Here is a 20,608-nt window from a genome sequence, read left to right as displayed (position 1 = left end):
TCAATAGACACTTTGCATTTTTATGATGCCTTCAGGGAATAAACAAAGAACTGTTTCACTGATAGTCAAATGTACAACATTCAAACATTATTATAAGGAATGGCCTACAGGACTTGTTAATGTAGTACTGCAAGACGCATTTCATTTCAACAAATTACAAATCCTCATTGATGGAAGTCGCCTGCGACATCAAACACTGCCATGATTTTATTTTCCCTGCTCACCTCTTTTATCAGAATTAAATGTGCAAGAATTGAACTGTCGATATGAAGTTATTCAAAAAGATGTTTGTATAGCTTAAGCCAGCTTTTCACCAGAGCAAACAAGCTAACAAGCACGAGCAAAAGAGAATTCTATCTGGTGTACCTGGTAGGCCTCTTGCAGATCTTTCAACTGGATGCCACTGCAGCAACGTACGTGTCCCTAACCTTCCCCAGTTACCTATTCGGAAAATGGTAATCTGCAGTTTAACATGGAATCTGAACCACATGTGATTCGTGGCCTCTCCAACATCTGTGAGAAGTGAATGCTCAGTTAAAAATCATAGTTCCCATGCACTCCGTATCACAAAGCGCACTCTTTGCCACTAGACCATGATTGTTAAAACCATTAGACCTTACATGTGTAGCGCAAATGCTAGCTGTGTCACCTTTTGAGATGATGCTCGACATCAGTATTTAGTGTTCTGTTTATAAATTTCCCCTCAGAGGTAATGAGAAGCCAGGGAAAAATAGCTGTCAACGTACAAGGAAAATTTTGGACCAGTACTAAGGAGATATGGAAATGCAATTCTGTGTAAAGTGCATGATCTCCATGCATGTCATACTTCCATACAAATTGACACACTTAAATTCTTCCTACACGGTGCCATTTTGCATACTCTGTCAAGAACAGTGTGCTCGCCATACAAAATAATCCTCATTGAATTGCAGAGTTTCACATTGTGGCTCTAACAAGTTACAGTTGTATCCTTTGTGCCGAATATTAGCTCTGAAAACTGAAAACTAATAACACAGCGTTCATAGACAATCTCACTACCTCGGGTTCTCTTCCATTCCCTGCAGTATAAATGAGTCTACCCATATACAAGCAAATGGTAGTGAATTTTCTGCAAATGCTCATTAGCATGTGTCCGCTTCCATACGTTCCATTGTAAACCAGGCTCCAGGTGCTTAAAATTGGTGTCTGTGAACTCTAGATAATTCCACTATGCGGCACTGCGCGAGTGATTTGCCGAATCGTGCATTAGGCGAGCAGGGCTGTACAAACCCCTGTTATAAGCTGTTCTTTGCATGGCAAAAATTTGTAACTTCAACATTTAAAAAAAAAAAAAAATACTTGCAGCGGCTCTTAGCAACTAAAATTTTGACAGTGAATTTCTTACTTTGTCTTTTTCCTGTGGAAAAAATTTCAGGTTAGGTTTCGACACATCTTATTGCACCATTCCCATTTTAGTCACTGACAGCAAGGCTCCATTTACAACAATTAGGACTTATTGACACTTGATGCGGATAAAATAGTGGTACTTGGCACAGTGTTTTCTAATTATGTTCCTGTCAGTTGGGAAGAATCACGTACTAATGTAAATGCATGGCAGTAGTACTTAAGGAATTAGGCCTGAAAAATTTATTTGACTTCTTTGGGAAGACCAAGAAAGCATATGCAAATATAAAAATGTGTGTGTGTGTGTGTGTGTGTGTGTGTGTGTGTGTGTGTGTGTTTGTGCGGGTAGTATTGGAATGTGTTCCAGGGGTATATATGCCGACGGGCATGGCTGAGTAGAGAGAGGGAGGAGGAGATGGATAATGTGAGGAGGGGGATGAGATGGTCAGAAAGAAGGGATAGGAGGAAATGGAAGTAGATGATGGACAGAGAGATTGTGGGAGGAGGAGATGGACTGGTAGGGGGGGAAGGGGGTGCCAGAAGGAGATGGACAAATAGAGGGGAAGGAGGAGATGTGACCAGATGGATTGGGAGGAGGAGGTGAACGGGGGGGGGGGGGGAGATAAGAGGAGGAGTGTGCAGTAAATGTGGCATTCATATATATGGGCAAAGCCGCAGGTAAAAACCTGATAATATGATAAATTTAATAGATATAATGGAAGGAAAAATTCAGGAGAGGATAAATAGAGGCGGGTAGGAAATGAACAAAGGGAGGGGGAAGAAGAGGTGTGTGTAATGCATCAAACGTGGCATTCATGTACATAGGTGAAGCTGCAGATAAATAGCTAATAATATGATAAAGTTAACAGATGTGATAAAAGGCAAAAAAAGAAATTTAACCAAGTAAAAGATGATGAAACTGGGATAGTGTTGACAGTGTCCGCTGTTGGACAGGAAGAATACAGCTGTGAAATGTAAGAGGAAGCTATACCATTGTAAACAAGTACAGCTTTTATTTTAAATGCAGAGAGGGTTTGAATCAGTAACAAATTACTGGTTAGTTACTTTGTAAGTCGTGTGGCTGAAATGGAGGAGTAGGTGGAGAGAGATTTATTGTTTTACATAGTTTCAGGCAAAATGCTAGACATAGCACATCAAGTATTGCAGTTATGAAATGATGTATGTATTTGATTTGCAAAACCATGTGTTGAGGAAACCAGTGACTATGAAACTGATGGTTAAAAGAGTGTGTTGGAAGTCATGTTATTATCCAGCTATGTCCATCATTGCCTCAAAGGAGTTAGGAGTAATAAAACTGAATATTTATCAAAGGAAGACTACTATTTATCAAAGGTAACTCTTTAATAGCAACCAGAAGGAAAAGGACAAGTAAACTGTAATTAAAGAGTACCTATTCTAAGGGAGTGTGGTGGAATTCTTAATGTGTTTTTAAGATGACTAGCTCATTTATTTCTCCTTTTAACTGATGAGGTAGCCAGATATTCGTAATGAAATATGATTTTTGTTTGTATTGTTGTAATTGCACTCAAACAAAGTATGTTGCACTATTTCAAATTTTGCTTCTTTAAATGTGTCTTTGTTAGTGAATGCTAGTGTGGAAGATGTCATTCTTCAGATTTTTCAACAGTTCAGCATGGAGCTTTACAGTGAAGTTGGTAACTCATTTCAATTGCAGGAGCTATGCCTGTATCTGGACGAGGAGCGTGGTGGACAGCAGAATGGTGTGTGTGCAGCGTGTGGGGCCAGTTTGCGTCCAGGTCTCCGTGACGACGGTGATGGGTCGAGCTCCAGCACGAATGCCGACGAGCCTCCTGTGCAGCCCCCTGCGGGATCTCAATTTGCGCATCGCATTGCCAGCAGTGGGACAAACACGGACCGCACAAACCACCACAGTGCTGGTGCCGGCAGGCACCGTGGCAGTGGAAATGTTTTCAACGGTATGCGAAGGTTTTAGGTTGATGTCAATTGTATGTAGTAACATACATTTACTAGAAATAATCTGCATCTGCTTTGCAGGTTCCATTACATAAGCATCTGTTCGGTTGAAATTGTGTGATTTATTAGGAGAGATCATAAAGTTCATAGTGTGGACTAGAAATATTGCAAGTATTTGAATGTGTGCATATGGGTTTGAAAGTGCAGTTTTTCCTTATGTTGACAAGTGTAAGTTTGCAGGTCATGTTATAGTATTAGGGGAAGACTAGAACTCATCAGCTATTGACTGAGAGACTCAACTGAATGGGCAGTTTGTATAGGGACAGAGATTTGTGCAATATTGTCCTTAATGCCTTAAAAAAAATACCTTGATCATAGAACTCCTGAGCATAATGTCTTGAGATTTGCTGGATACAAACAGGTGCAAACTTTCTGACAATGTTAACGTAGAGCAGGGATTCGGTGATTGTAAGGCCAATATAGTGTAACTAACTACCCCCCATGAACCATGGACCTTGCAGTTGGTGGGGAGGCTTGCGTGCCTCAGCGATACAGATGGCCGTACCGTAGGTGCAACCACAACGGACGGGTATTTGTTGAGAGGCCAGACAAACGTGTGGTTCCTGAAGAGGGGCAGCAGCATTTTCAGTAGTTGCAGGGGCAACAGTCTGGATGATTGACTGATTTGGCCTTGTAACACTAACCAAAATCGCCTTGCTGTGCTGGTACTGCGAACGGCTGAAAGCAAGGAGAAACTACACCCGTAATTTTTCCCGAGGGCATGCAGCTGTACTGTATGGTTAAATGACGATGGCGTCTCTTGGGTAAAATATTCCGGAGGTAAAATAGTCCCCCATTCGGATCTCCGGGCGGGGACTACTCAAGAGGACGTTGTTATCAGGAGAAAGAAAACTGGTGTTCTGCTGATCGGAGCGTGGAATGTCAGATCCCTTAATCGGGCAGGTAGGTTAGAAAATTTAAAAAGGGAAATGGATAGGTTAAAGTTAGATATAGTGGGAATTAGTGAAGTTTGGTGGCAGGAGGAACAAGACTTCTGGTCAGGTGAATAAAGGGTTATAAATACAAAATCAAATAGGGGTAATTTCAGGAGTAGGTTTAATAATGAATAAAAAATTAGCTACTACAAACAGCATAGTGAATGCATTATTGTGGCCAAGATAGACACGAAGCCCACACCTACTACAATAGTACAAGTTTATATGCCAACTAGCTCTGCAGATGCCGAAGAAATTGAAGAAATGTATGATTAGATAAAAGAAATTATTCAGTTAGTGAAGGGAGACGAAAATTTAATAGTCATGGATGACTGGATCTTGATAGTAGGAAAAGGAAGAGAAGGAAACATAGTAGGTGAATATGGACTGGGGATAAGAAATGAAAGAGGAAGCCGTCTGGTAGAATTTTGCACAGAGCATAACTTAATCATAGCTAACACTTGGTTCAAGAATCATAAAAGAAGGTTGTATACATGGAAGAAACCTGGATATACTGACAGGTTTCAGATAGATTATATAATGGTAAGACAGAGATTTAGGAACCAGGTTTTAAATTGTAAGACATTGCCAGGGGCAGATGTGGACTCTGACCACAATCTATTGGTTATGAACTGTAGATTAAAACTGAAGAAAGTGCAAAAAGGTGGCAATTTAAGGAGATGGGGCCTGGATAAATTGACAGAACCAGTGCTTGTAGAGCGTTTCAGGAAGAGCATAAGGGAACAATTGATAAGAATGGGGGAAAGAAATACAGTAGAAGAAGAATGGGTAGCTCTGAGGGATGAAGTAGTGAAGGCAGCAGAGGGTCAAGTAGGTAAAAAGACGAGGGCTAGTACACTCCTGGAAATGGAAAAAAGAACACATTGACACCGGTGTGTCATTCCCACCATACTTGCTCCGGACACTGCGAGAGGGCTGTACAAGCAATGATCACACGCACGGCACAGCGGACACACCAGGAATCGCGGTGTTGGCCGTCGAATGGCGCTAGCTGCGCAGCGTTTGTGCACCGTCGCCGTCAGTGTCAGCCAGTTTGCCGTGGCATACGGAGCTCCATCGCAGTCTTTAACACTGGTAGCATGCCGCGACAGCGTGGACGTGAACCGTATGTGCAGTTGACGGACTTTGAGCGAGGGCGTATAGTGGGCATGCGGGAGGCCGGGTGGACGTACCGCCGAATTGCTCAACACGTGGGGCGTGAGGTCTCCACAGTACATCGATGTTGTCGCCAGTGGTCGGCGGAAGGTGCACGTGCCCGTCGACCTGGGACCGGACCGCAGCGATGCACGGATGCACGCCAAGACCGTAGGATCCTACGCAGTGCCGTAGGGGACCGCACCACCACTTCCCAGCAAATTAGGGACACTGTTGCTCCTGGGGTATCAGCGAGGACCATTCGCAACCGTCTCCATGAAGCTGGGCTACGGTCCCGCACACCGTTAGGCCGTCTTCCGCTCACGCCCCAACATCGTGCAGCCCGCCTCCAGTGGTGTCGCGACAGGCGTGAATGGAGGGACGAATGGAGACGTGTCGTCTTCAGCGATGAGAGTCGCTTCTGCCTTGGTGCCAATGATGGTCGTATGCGTGTTTGGCGCCGTGCAGGTGAGCGCCACAATCAGGACTGCATACGACCGAGGCACACAGGGCCAACACCCGGCATCATGGTGTGGGGAGCGATCTCCTACACTGGCCGTACACCACTGGTGATCGTCAAAGGGACACTGAATAGTGCACGGTACATCCAAACCGTCATCGAACCCATCGTTCTACCATTCCTAGACTGGCAAGGGAACTTGCTGTTCCAACAGGACAATGCACGTGCGCATGTATCCCGTGCCACCCAACGTGCTCTAGAAGGTGTAAGTCAACTACCCTGGCCAGCAAGATCTCCGGATCTGTCCCCCATTGAGCATGTTTGGGACTGGATGAAGCGTCGTCTCACGCGGTCTGCACGTCCAGCACGAACGCTGGTCCAACTGAGGCGCCAGGTGGAAATGGCATGGCAAGCCGTTCCACAGGACTACATCCAGCATCTCTACGATCGTCTCCATGGGAGAATAGCAGCCTGCATTGCTGCGAAAGGTGGATATACACTGTACTAGTGCCGACATTGTGCATGCTCTGTTGCCTGTGTCTATGTGCCTGTGGTTCTGTCAGTGTGATCATGTGATGTATCTGACCCCAGGAATGTGTCAATAAAGTTTCCCCTTCCTGGGACAATGAATTCACGGTGTTCTTATTTCAATTTCCAGGAGTGTAGAAATCCTTGGGTAACAGAAGAAATATTGAATTTAACTGATGAAAGGAGAATATATAAAAATGCAGTAAATGAAGCAGGCAAAAAGGAATACAAACGTCTCAAAAATGAGATCGACAGGAAGTGCAAAATGGCGAAGCAGGGATGGTTAGAGGACAAATGTAAGGATGTAGAGGCTTATCTCACTAGAGGTAAGATAGATACTGCCTACAGGAAAATTAAAGAGACCTTTGGAGAAAAGAGAACCACTTGTATGAATATCAAGACTTCAGATGGAAACCCAGTTCTAAGCAAAGAAGGGAAAGCAGAAAGGTGGAAGGAGTGTATAGAGGGTCTATACAAGGGCGATGTACTTGAGGACAGTATTATGGAAATGGAAGAGAATGTAGATGAAGATGAAATGGGAGATATGATACTGCCTGAAGAGTTTGACAGAGCACTGAAAGACCTGAGTCGAAACAAGGCCCTGGGAGCAGACAACATTCCAGTAGAACTACTGACGGCCTTGGGAGAGCCAGTCCTGACAAAACTCTACCATCTGGTGAGCTAGATGTATGAGAAGGCGAAATACCCTCAGACTTCAAGAAGAATATAATAATTCCAATCCCAAAGAAAGCAGGTGTTGACAGATGTGAAAATTACCGAACAATCAGTTTAATAAGCCACAGCTGCAAAATACTAACGTGAATTCTTTACAGATGAATGGAAAAACTGGTAGAAGCCAACCTTGGGGAATATTGGAACACATGAGGCAATACTGACCTTTCGACTTATCTTAGAACAAAGATTAAGGAAAGGCATACCTACGTTTCTAGCATTTGTAGACTTAGAGAAAGGTTTTGACAATGTTGACTGGAATACTCTCTTTCAAATTCTGAAGGTGGCAGGGATAAAATACAGGGAGCGAAAGGCTATTTACAATTTCTACAGAAACCAGATGGCAGTTATAAGAGTCGAGGGACATGAAAGGGAAGCAGTGGTTGGGAAGGGAGTGAGACAGGGTTGTAGCCTCTCGCCGATGTTATTCAATCTGTATATTGAGCAAGCAGTAAAGAAAACAAAAGAAAAATTCGGGGTAGGCATTAAAATCCATGGAGAACAAATAAAAACTTTGAGGTTTGCCAGTGACATTGTAATTCTGTCAGAGACAGCAACGGACTTGGAAGAGCAGTTGAATGGAATGGACAGTGTCTTGAAAGGAGGATATAACAAAAGCAATACGGGGATAATGGAATGTAGTCGAATGAAGTCGGGTGATGCTGAGGGAATTAGTTTAGGAAATGAGACACTTAAAGTAGTAAAGGAGTTTTGCTATTTGGGGAGCAAAATAACTGATGATGGTCGAAGTAGAGAGGATATAAAATGTAGACTGGCAATAGCAAGAAAAGCGTTTCTGAAGAAGAGAAATTTGTTAACATTGAGTATAGGTTTAAGTGTCAGGATGTCGTTTCTGAAAGTATACATATGGAGTGTAGCCATGTATGGAAGTGAAACATGGACGATAAATAGTTTGGACAAGAAGAGAATAGAAGCTTTCGAAATGTGGTGCTACAGAAGAATGCTGAAGATTAGATGGGTAGATCACATTACTAGTGAGGAGGTATGGAATAGAATTGGGGAGAAGAAGAGTTTGTGGCACAACTTGACAAGAAGGAGGGACATGTTCTGAGGCATCAAGGGATCACAAATTTAGCATTGGAGGGCAGTGTGGAGGTAAAACTCATAGAGGGAGACCAAGAGATGAATACACTAAGCAGTTTCAGTAGGACGTAGGTTGCAGTAAGTACTGGTAGATGAATAAGCTTGCACAGGATAGAGTAGCATGGAGAGCTGCATCAGACCAGTCTCAGGACTGAAGACCACAACAACAACAAACTACTTATGTCAGTAGGAAAGTAAAGAAATGTGGGAAGATGTTTCATTTAGTAAGTCTGACAAAGAATAGATGTTAAATGAACTGAATTGTCAACATCAAACATTCATCTCTGAGACTGGAAATGATGAGTGTAAATAGACAAAATTACAGAGTATTGTAGAATATACTTTAGACAGGTGCGTGGCAAGTGATGGTGAGTGTGACCTGCCATGGTGCAAAACTCATATTAGGGAGCCGCTCTGAAGGAAAAGAGAGCTTCACTAAAAATTTAAACAACTCTGAAGTTGTGCAGACAGCTTGCACACAAACGCAAACGGAACCAAGCCAAAATGAACGTAAGGAGAATCGTGCAAGAAGTGTTCAAAAAATCCAAAAGTGAAATTCTGTCTACCAATCTGACAGAAAATCGTAAGAATTTTTGATCTTACATTTAGTCAATAAATGGATCAAAGCTATTTGTCCAGACACTCAGAGATGATACTGACAGTGAAACAGAGGATGACAAAAAGAGCGCCGAAATGCCAAAGTCTGCGAATGAATCTTTCACTCTGTATTGAAATGTGCAGTGTTCTTGAACCTTCCTGGCAGATGGAAACTATGTCCTGGACCGAGACTCAAACCCTGAAGCTTGCTTTTCATGGGCAGCACACTTACTGATTGAGATATTGAGGCACGACTCATGACCTGCAGTCACAGTTTTACTTCCAGCAGTATCTTTTCTAAATTCAATTTTCTGAAAGTGTTTCACTGTGAAGATCATACAATCTGAGACTTATAGTATACCTACTATACCTACATGATCCTATATAGAGTATGCGAAACACTCTTCCCTCTTCTTTCAGCACTCAAATGCACGTAGCAGGAGGAATGAAGCATTCCAAATGAAGGGGAAGATGCACAGGTCATTCAAAAAATGATCATTGAACAGATGCACACAATTTTAGGATTATATCACTCACATCAGTTCCCTAAATTTCCCTGGAGTGAATGAACATGGATTCTGCAGACAATAATAATCTGAAACACAGCATGCTCTATTTGTCCATGAGATCAGTTGTCTGTCAATGTAAACAAATATAATGTATTGTGTATAACTAAGTGGAAATACTTTTTAGCATTTGATTACACGATTCCTGATGTATTACCGGAAATCCTCACATCCACTAAATGTCCAGTAGTATGGATATAGAATGATTTAAAATGGAATGACCACATAAAGAAAATTAATTATAGGCAAGGCAATCAGAAATCATTACGTACATTAAATGTGTAGGAGTATGAGTATACTGTAGAACAATTTTAAATGGAATGACCACATTGAAAAAAAAAAAACTAAGATAGGCAAGGCAAATACCAGGTCGAGTTTCATTAGAAGAATCCTTGGGAAGTGTGGTCCATTCACAATGGAGGTAGCGTATGAGATCCTTGTTTGACTGATAAATGAGTATTTCTCATCCATCTGGGACCCTGACTAGACAGGATTAACAGACGAAATAGAGAAGTCCAAAGGATAGCAGCCCTTTTGGTTACAGGACCATTAAGTGCAAAAGCATCATGAAGCTGCTCATCCAAGTCCAGTGACAGAAGCTACAAGAGAGATGTCGTGCATAGCAGAGTGATTTACTGTTAAAATTCAGAGTGAGTTCAATATAGGAAGAGTCAACCATTATATTCCTTTCTCCTACAAATATCTAGTAGCATTACAGAGATCCCGAGCTCATCCGGAAGCTTACCATTAGTCATTCTTTCTGAGCTCCAGTTGCAGCTGAAACAGGAAAGGGGCCAGTGAAGATGGTACATGAAGTACTTTCCACAACACACTGCAAAGTGTTTGTAGATTTTAGACATAGAATATGAAAGAACAAACAGTCTTGGTTGCAAAACTGGAATTTTTAATTTTATATATCCTCCAATGACACATTTCATCTTATACAAGGCATCTTCAGATTGGCTGGCAAAGTACGGTGCTATGCACATAGGATTCCGCACATACAAATGTTCAAGCAGGAACCTGCTGTGATCAGAATTAGAAAAAGAACATTGTATGGTGTTTGATATAGAAGTTGCTAAATACAAGGAAAACAATACATAAAACACATGAAAGCCCCAGTAGGTAGCTACCCGTGTCAAATTTTCATAAAAGACCTTGCACGGTGTCCTTGTCAGACATGCGGTGCCATCCACCTCCACTAAAATGGAATCAAGCCTACATGGATGCATCACACAGTATATATGTAGGAGACACAGTTGCTCATACTCCCAGCGGGAGGCCTGTGTGCACTGCTGGGAGCATAAGCAACTACACCTCCTATGTATATACTGTGTGATGCATTCACGTAGGTTACATACCATTTTAGTGGATGCGAATGATGCTACATATGTGACAAAGACACAATGCATGTATTTTTTAACAAGTTTGACAAAGGCAACTACCTACTGTGGGCTTTAATGTGTTTGTAGCGGTTTCCTATGTATTTAACAACTTTTGTATCAGAAATCGCACATAATTTTTTTTTCTTTTCTTTCCAAGTTTGGATAAAGGCAGTTTCCTGCTGGGACATAAAGACCACTACATCATAGTATGCCAAAATCATCTGACCAATTTGTGGCATGAGATTCAAAAGAATCGGCTAGCAATGAATGTGCAACTCCTGTATGACACCACTCATTGAACTGTGGCTATTTGTATATGTCTATACAATGAAATTTTAGCACATTTGCCATGTTTACTGGGTCTGGCACCCAGCAGTTTCATCCTCTTTCAAAAAATTATAAGGAGCCAGTCTGTGGTCACTGATTCACCATTGGCAACAAGGTGATTGCAGTAATGGGAGACTTCTTCAACTGTGGCATATGATAGGTTACATATCGCTGGAAAAAATGTGTAAATGTGCTGGGATCTTATGTATAGGACAAATATTAATTTTGCAAAAATTGAGATTCCTCTTTTTAAATGTGTGTCACAAGTACCCTTTTACACATATAATCTGATGGAATTACATAAACCCGTTCTGCATCTTAGTTTATTTGTTTGTTAGAGCTGTAGAGAACTAAACAGCTGAGGTCATAAGTACCCATCCATGGTTTAGACTTTATTGTTTGATTATTATATAAAAAAATCTACTCAACAAGCACTGGCAGAGAACACACACAACAAAAAGGATTAACTTGTGCAAGCTTTTGGAGTCAGGGGCTGCTTCTGGCAGAAGAGTTGAAGGGAATGGAAAAGTGGTGAAGGAAAAGGATTAGAGAGGTTTAGGAAAAGGGGTAAAGTTCGGAAAAGTCACCCAGAACCCCAGGTCAGGGGAGACTTACCGGACGGGATAAGGAGGAGAGACTGGATGAAATTTGAAAACCTGAGAGTTGAAAGGTGGAAGACAGGGAAATATGCAAGACAGAGATTACTGCTAAAACATCATGCAAGAGTTAATAACAGTGAGAAGCTAAGTGCAGCAGAGGTGGGAGGGGGGACAGTAAAAAATAGACAGACCAGAAAATGAAAGATATAGAAAGTAAAATGAAGTGAAGAAAGTTGTAGTTACTACGAAGAAATGCTGAGACAGAAGGAATTAATGTAAGTTAAGGTCAGGTGGGTGGCGAAAACTGAGGACATGTTGTAGTGCTAGTTCCCACCTGTGGAGTTCTGAGAAACTGGTGTCTGGGGGAAGAATCCAGATGATGTGTGTGATGAAACAGGCACCAAGGTCATCACTATCATGTTGTAGAGCATGTTCTGCAACAGGACATTGTATGTTGACGGTGTACACTCTCTGCCTATGTCCATTCATCCTAACTGATAACTGGATGGTAGTCATGCTGATGTAAAAGGCAAAACAGTGTTCACATAACAGCTGGTATATGACATGTGCCTTTCTACAGAATGAATCTCATTTCAGGACATGATTTTAGAAGTCATGGTGTTGTTGAAGTAGCTGATTAACACATTAATTTCACTCTTATTAACTCATGCACGATGTTTTAGCAGTAACCTCAGTCTTGCACATTACCTTGTCTTCTACTTTTAAGCTCTCAAGTTTTCAGATCTCGTCCAGTGCAGTCCCCAACAATCAGTTTTTCCTTCTCATCCCATCTGGCGCATCTTGCATCTTCCCTGACCTGGGGTTCTGGGTGACTTTTCTGAACTGCAGCTCTCTTCCTAAATCTCTCCAGTCCTTTTCCTTCACCTCTCTTCCTTCCTCTTCAAATCTTCTGCTGGAAGGAGGAGCCACTGGCTCTGAAAGCTTACATAAAATAAACCACTTTGTGTAAGTGTGTTCTCCTGCCATCATTTGGAGAGAAGATTTTTTTATCTATCCAATTACATTATATTGTCAAAAATTGATTATTTTTGTTGTTATGAAGTGTAAGTGTAATTTGTTGTTGTAATTTTAGTTTGAATAAACTCTGTTAAATTTCTGGTTCTTATTGCTTAGTCTCAGTATTTACCATTCTCATGATGGTATACAACTCTGGTGCTAGCTGTATAAAAATATTTTGGAATAGGTACAGCTTCTTGTTTTAAATTGAGCTCTGACTCTTAACTACTGTGCTAACAAATATTCCACCAAAGTTGTTACCAACTAAATAATGTTGTTTCTGTTGGATTTGCAAAATTGAAGAAGGGAATCAAAATGAGAGAGGTTCACAGATATTATAGTATAATGTAACATTTGGCATTTTTCATCCTAATTTTCATACATGTTGTAGTTAAGCCACAGCATTTATAATAATTCTTCCTTGGAGTAATAAAAACACTTAAAAATGTGATTAGAGCATCAGACAAAATGGAAGTTTGCTCACAGTGGCTATCTGATAATTTACCCTCTACAGCTCCCTCTAGTACCATGGAAGTCATTCCCTCATGTCTTAGTAGATGTCCTATCATCCTGTCCCTTCTCCTTATCAGTGTTTTCCACATATTCCTTTCCTCTCCGATTCTGCGTAGAACCACCTCATTCCTTACCTTATCAGTCCACCTAATTTTCAACATTCGTCTATAGCACCACATCTCAAATGCTTCGATTCTCTCCTCTTCCGGTTTTCCCACAGTCCATGTTTCACTACCATACAATGCTGTACTCCAGACGTACATCCTCAGAAATTTCTTCCTCAAATTAAGGCCGGTATTTGATATTAGTAGACTTCTCTTGGCCAGAAATGCCTTTTTTGCCATAGCGAGTCTGCTTTTTATGTCCTCCTTGCTCCGTCCGTCATTGGTTATTTTACTGCCTAGGTAGCAGAATTCCTTAACTTCATTGACTTCGTGACCATCAATCCTGATGTTAAGTTTCTCGCTGTTCTCGTTTCTACTACTTCTCATTACCTTCGTATTGCTCCGATTTACTCTCAAACCATACTGTGTACTCATTAGACTGTTCATTCCGTTCAGCAGATCATTTAATTCTGTTTCACTTTCACTCAGGATAGCAATGTCATCAGCGAATCGTATCATTGATATCCTTTCACCTTGTATTTTAATTCCACTCCTGAATCTTTCTGTTATTTCCATCATTGCTTCCTCGATGTACAGATTGAAGAGTAGGGACGAAAGGCTACAGCCTTGTCTTACACCCTTCTTAATACGAGCACTTTGTTCTTGATCGTCCACTCTTATTATTCCCTCTTGGTTGTTGTACATATTGTATATGACCCGTCTCTCCCTATAGCTTACCCCTACTTTTTTCAGAATCTCGAACAGCTTGCACCATTTTATATTGTTGAATGCTTTTTCCAGGTCGACAAATCCTATGAAAGTGTCTTGATTTTTCTTTAGCCTTGCTTCCATTATTAGCCGTAACGTCAGAATTGCCTCTCTCGTCCCTTTACTTTTCCTAAAGCCAAACTGATCATCACCTAGCGCATTCTCAATTTTCTTTTCCATTCTTCTGTATATTATACTTGTAAGCAGCTTCGATGCATGTGCTGTTAAGCTGATTGTGCGATAATTCTCGCACTTGTCAGCTCTTGCCGTCTTCGGAATTGTGTGGATGATGCTTTTCCGAAAGTCAGATGGTATATCGCCAGACTCATATATTCTACACACCAACGTGAATAGTCATTTTGTTGCCACTTCCCCCAATGATTTTAGAAATTCTGATGGAATGTTATCTATCCCTTCTGCCTTATTTGACTGTAAGTCCTCCAAAGCTCTTTTAAATTCCGATTCTAATACTGGATCCCCTATCTCTTCTAAATCGACTCCTGTTTCTTCTTCTATCACATCAGACAAATCTTCACCCTCATAGAGGCTTTCAATGTATTCTTTCCACCTATCTGCTCTCTCCTCTGCATTTAACAGTGGAATTCCCGTTGCACTCTTCATGTTAGCACCGTTGCTTTTAATGTCACCAAATGTTGTTTTGACTTTCCTGTATGCTGAGTCTGTCCTTCCGACAATCATATCTTTTTCGATGTCTTCACATTTTTCCTACAGCCATTTCGTCTCAGCTTCCCTGCGCTTCCTATTTATTTCATTCCTCAGCGACTTGTATTTCTGTATTCCTGATTTTCCCGGAACATGTTTGTACTTACTCCTTTCATCAATCAACTGAAGTATTTCTTCTGTTACCCATGGTTTCTTCGCAGCTACCTTCTTTGTACCTATGTTTTCCTTCCCAACTTCTGTGATGGCCCTTTTTAGAGATGTCCATTCCTCTTCAACTGTACTGCCTACTGTGCTATTCCTTATTGCTGTATTTATAGCGTTAGAGAACTTCAAACGTATCTCGTCATTACTTAGTACTTCCATATCCCACTTGTTTGCGTATTGATTCTTCCTGACTAATGTCTTGAACTTCAGCCTACTCTTCATCACTACTATATTGTGATCTGAGTCTATATCGGCTCCTGGGTATGCCTTACAATCCAGTATCTGATTTCGGAATCTATGTCTGACCATGATGTAATCTAATTGAAATCTTCCCGTATCTCCTGGCCTTTTCCAAGTATACCTCCTCCTCTTGTGATTCTTGAACAGGGTATTCGCTATTACTAGCTGAAACTTGTTACAGAACTCAATTAGTCTTTCTCCTCTTTCATTCCTTGTCCCAAGCCCATATTCTCCTGTAACCTTTTCTTCTACTCCTTCCCCTACAACTGCATTCCAGTCGCCCATGACTATTAGATTTTCGTCCCCCTTTACATACTGCATTACCCTTTCAATATCCTCATACACTTTCTCTATCTGTTCATCTTCAGCTTGTGACGTCGGCATGTATACCTGAACTATCGTTGTCAGTCGGTGTTGGTCTGCTGTCGATTCTGATTAGAACAACCCGGTCACTGAACTGTTCACAGTAACACACCCTCTGCCCTACCTTCCTATTCATAACGAATCCTACACCTGTTATACCATTTTCTGCTGCTGTTGATATTACCCGATACTCATCTGACCAGAAATCCTAGTCTTCCTTCCACTTCACTTCACTGACCCCTACTATATCTAAATTGAGCCTTTGCATTTCCCTTTTCAGATTTTCTAGTTTCCCTACCACATTCAAGCTTCTGACATTCCACGCCCCAACTCGTAGAACGTTATCCTTTCGTAGATTATTCAATCTTTTTCTCATGGTAACCTCCCCCTTGGCAGTCCCCTCCCGGAGATCCGAATGGGGGACTATTCTGGAATCTTTTGCCAATGGAGAGATCATCATGACACTTCTTCAATTACAGGCCACATGTCCTGTGGATACACATTACGTGTCTTTAATGCAGTGGTTTCCATTGCCTTCTGCATCCTCATGTCGTTGATCATTTGATTCTTCCGCCTTTAGGGGCAATTTCCCACCCCAAGGACAAGAGAGTGCCCTGAACCTCTATCCGCTCCTCCGCCCTCTTTAACATGGCCGTTGGCAGAATGAGGCTGACTTCTTATGCCAGAAGTCTTCGGCTGCCAATGCTGATTATTTATCAAAATTTAGGCAGTGGTGGGGATCGAACCCGGGACCAAAGACATTTTGATTATGAATCAAAGACGCTACCCCTAGACCACGGGTACCCATCTCCTAGTGACTTGATTGTATCACAGACAAGCACGTACACACAGGCTATTGGCTGGCTTTTTGCTGGCATCTGCTATAAGTTACTCACTCAACACTTTTTCACTATAATTCTGAAAACATTTTCTAATTAATATTGGTTCATTGACACATTGCCATTTCTCAGTGGATCCATTGAATATTTTATTCACCTGTCTGCTATTGCATTATGTTATGTAAATCCCACAATGTTTCATCAAGGCAGTTGCTCCTTTGCCAAGGAGCAGTTTGTGGGAGCCAGCATGTGCCTAGGAAGATCACAGTTGCTTTAGCTGGGGATGAACCAGAATTGGTTGCAGTGTGGATCCTCTACTGTACTGTGACAGGGCCCCATCAAAAATAGTTGCCTTTCTCATTGTGATGTGATGGTAATTAATGAAAGGCAGCTATGTGAGGATACAGAAACCATGTTGATTACTGGTAATGTTTTCCACGAAGCGAATATGCATCATCCCACAAGCAGGAAAACTAAGGATATAATCTTTGTCTTCCCCTGTGCTAAATAGTGTTTGGCTTTTACAGATTTTTTTTCTGTTCGACCCAGATAAATATGAGATTTGTGTTCATTGCGATGATTATGCACTTTACAACACTACTGGTTAACATACACCAACCAACATTGGCATGGAATCTCATGCATACTGTGTTTCTTAATGCACTTCCTCTCATTTATCTTCAGCAGTAACTCTACTTTATTGTTTTTGACGTTCACTATTTTTGTGTCAGTAATTATAATAATTGTCATAGTAACATCTCCTGTGTAATTGCTGAAAGACAGCTGCTATACACCATGAGCCGAATATAAAAATATTTAATTGCCAGACTAGTATTTGGGTGCACAGCCTATCATTAGTGACACATAATGTGTACATCTGTACCAAATGATGAGTGTGTCAAGTATTAAATCTTTATGATTTTAAAATTGATGTGTATATTTTACAGCTTTAAAACTCTTAAAAAAGTGTGATTATTTAGAGTTTGACATCTGTAACATGTACATATGTCAGACTGTGTACTACAGAGATCCACATCAGTTTTAACATCATAAAGATTGCATATTTGTCACACGTCATTTGATGTACTGTACGTACCTGAGTATAAGATGACCTTGCATTTAAGACGACCCTGCATATAAGACACTCCCCCCCCCCCCCCCCCCCCCCCCCCCCATTCCCCATATTTTCAGAGGCTCCTTGCGGAAAATTTATGTTTTAACATCTTTTAACTAATCAAAATTACAGACTGTTATTGACATAAGTAATCTGCCTAAAAAGTTACCATTACACCTATTCTAAACTTATGCCATGTATTTGGTCTATGTTTCGACAAAACAAAGAAAAATAAAATAAACAAATCAAAATTGATAACATTAATGTTTATCTCCCCTGCCTCTGTCCTAACAGGGCAACTGTGAAGCTTATGTCTTTGTTCTCACAAATATTTGGCTGTTTCTTCCTAACATGTTGCAATTCTCCCCCCCCCCTCTCTCCCTCCCCCCTCCCTGCCTCCCCCCTCCCCCCTCTCTTTCTCTCTCTCTCTCTCTCTCTCTCTCTCTCTCTCTCTCTCTCTCTCTCTCTAAACAAACGCCGTGCGGGATTAGCCGAGCGGTCTAAGGCGCTGCAGTCATGGACTGTGCGGTTGGTCTTGGCGGAGGTTCGAGTCCTCCCTTGGGCATGGGTGTGTGTGTTTGTCCTTAGGATAATTTAGGTTAAGTAGTATGTAAGCTTAGGGACTGATGACCTTAGCAGTAAAGTCCTATAAGATTTCACACACATTTTTTCTCCAAACAAACAGTGGATTTCAGTTCTATACTGATGTGAGAATGTTACAATGTATTTTGCCACAAAAGCATATTGTCTGCTTGCCACTGTCTCATTGACTGTGTAGAACCAGCAGTTGACCACCTCCCTCCCAACCCGTGGCTGCCCCCCCCCCCTCCCCCCGCCCCATTCACCAGCTGCCCCACCACTGGCTGCCCTCCCTCCCCCATCTCCCCATCGTTTGCTCATACCTCGCAGTGAGCATTGACACAACATTGGTGCAGGAAACATGTAAGTATGCCAGTGACCGCAGTCTAGACTTCTAGCATCTCCTCCAGAAATGTATGCTATTGTTGAGTATTTGGCCAATTTTGTAGTCAACTCAATTCTGTGTAGAAATAGATTCAGGCCAACGAACTTGAAAAGTGGTAGATGTTTGTAAAAAGCTGAAGTAAGCAGTATAGATTCCCATGGTTGCCAGCACGATGGAATTTGCTGCCCACTCACCACTCCTCTACCCACACTCCTTTGGTTCTCAGCTGAACTCATGTCACTGTTCCCTCCAAGCTTTTCGTAGTGCTGTGCTTAAGCAGCAGTGAAACACAGACGCTATATCTTCTAGGTTGCAAGTCATGTGTAACAACAGCAACCAAAATATATGTAAAAGATCAAAATCACAATTCAGTCCAATTCTCAAACTTTTACTCATCCTGTGATCAGTGCCGTCTGTTGGTACGATCCTCATGATGATTTTTTCCACTATGGTTTATTCCTGTGATAACAGCTGCAGTCACTGTAATGTAATTTGTTTTGCTTGTTAGACATTGAATTCTGGATTATTTTTCTTTATCGTTTCACCTAAATGTCACCATCTTGTTCTAAAGCTGATAATGTTTTTCCCCTGTATTCTGATACAGTAACAGATACCAAATTTTCATTTGCAACACACTTAGTAAATCATTAGTTTCTCATAACAAAATAAAATATTGACTTGGGTTCAGAATCATGTAATGGTTCTTGAAGGACAAGATTTTCGCCTTTGACTGTTACCTTTACTTGAAAAGCAGCATTACTGTATGTATACGGCAGCCATATATGTATGAGAACTTGTACTGTAAACCTATTCAATTACAGCCAAAGTTTGTGAGTTGATACAGTTTAATGCTATTTCTCCTGTGTTTCACAAAATTGTCAGTTTTTAAATAGATCGTTAGATTGTTGTAGTGCCTAGTTCAGAGTATCTCACGTATACATCCATTGCACTAGTGTCATGAGTCTGGTGTCATGTGATTGAATGAACAGGATCGATACTACACTCCTGGAAATTGAAACAAGAACACCGTGAATTCATTGTCCCAGGAAGGGGAAACTTTATTGACACATTCCTGGGGTCAGATACATCACATGATCACACTGACAGAACCACAGGCACATAGACACAGGCAACAGAGCATGCACAATGTCGGCACTAGTACAGTGTATATCCACCTTTCGCAGCAATGCAGGCTGCTATTCTCCCATGGAGACGATCGTAGAGATGCTGGATGTAGTCCTGTGGAACGGCTTGCCATGCCATTTCCACCTGGCGCCTCAGTTGGACCAGCGTTCGTGCTGGACGTGCAGACCACGTGAGACGACGCTTCATCCAGTCCCAAACATGCTCAATGGGGGACAGATCCGGAGATCTTGCTAGCCAGGGTAGTTGACTTACACCTTCTAGAGCACGTTGGGTGGCACGGGATACATGCGGACGTGCATTGTCCTGTTGGAACAGCAAGTTCCCTTGCCGGTCTAGGAATGATAGAACGATGGGTTCGATGACGGTTTGGATGTACGGTGCGCTATTCAGTGTCCCCTCGACGATCACCAGTGGTGTACGGCCAGTGTAGGAGATCGCTCCCCACACCATGATGCCGGGTGTTGGCCCTGTGTGCCTCGGTCGTATGCAGTCCTGATTGTGGCGCTCACCTGCACGGCGCCAAACACGCATACGACCATCATTGGCACCAAGGCAGAAGCGACTCTCATCGCTGAAGACGACACGTCTCCATTCGTCCCTCCATTCACGCCTGTCGCGACACCACTGGAGGCGGGCTGCACGATGTTGGGGCGTGAGCAGAAGACGGCCTAACGGTGTGCGGGACCGTAGCCCAGCTTCATGGAGACGGTCGCGAATGGTCCTCGCCGATACCCCAGGAGCAACAGTGTCCCTAATATGCTGGGAAGTGGCGGTGCGGTCCCCTACGGCACTGCGTAGGATCCTACGGTCTTGGCGTGCATCCGTGCGTCGCTGCGGTCCGGTCCCAGGTCGACGGGCACGTGCA

General features: G+C 42.1%; 1 protein-coding gene across 1 annotated transcript in view; it reads left to right on the top strand.

The window, feature by feature from the left end:
- The window catches only part of LOC126092256 (coiled-coil domain-containing protein 85C), a 106,124-nt gene that overhangs the window by 52,469 nt on the left and 33,047 nt on the right, over nt 1-20,608 (top strand). The window contains exon 3 of the mRNA XM_049907767.1: nt 3,080-3,341. Within this exon, the coding sequence (XP_049763724.1) occupies nt 3,080-3,341 (262 nt within the window). The remainder of the gene's footprint in view (nt 1-3,079; nt 3,342-20,608) is intronic.

This window comes from Schistocerca cancellata, chromosome 7 (assembly GCF_023864275.1).
Source record: "Schistocerca cancellata isolate TAMUIC-IGC-003103 chromosome 7, iqSchCanc2.1, whole genome shotgun sequence".
In the NCBI taxonomy this organism is placed as follows: domain Eukaryota; kingdom Metazoa; phylum Arthropoda; class Insecta; order Orthoptera; family Acrididae; genus Schistocerca; species Schistocerca cancellata.
Note: the sequence above shows the minus strand (reverse complement) of the source record. Positions and strands in the feature narration are given on the sequence as shown.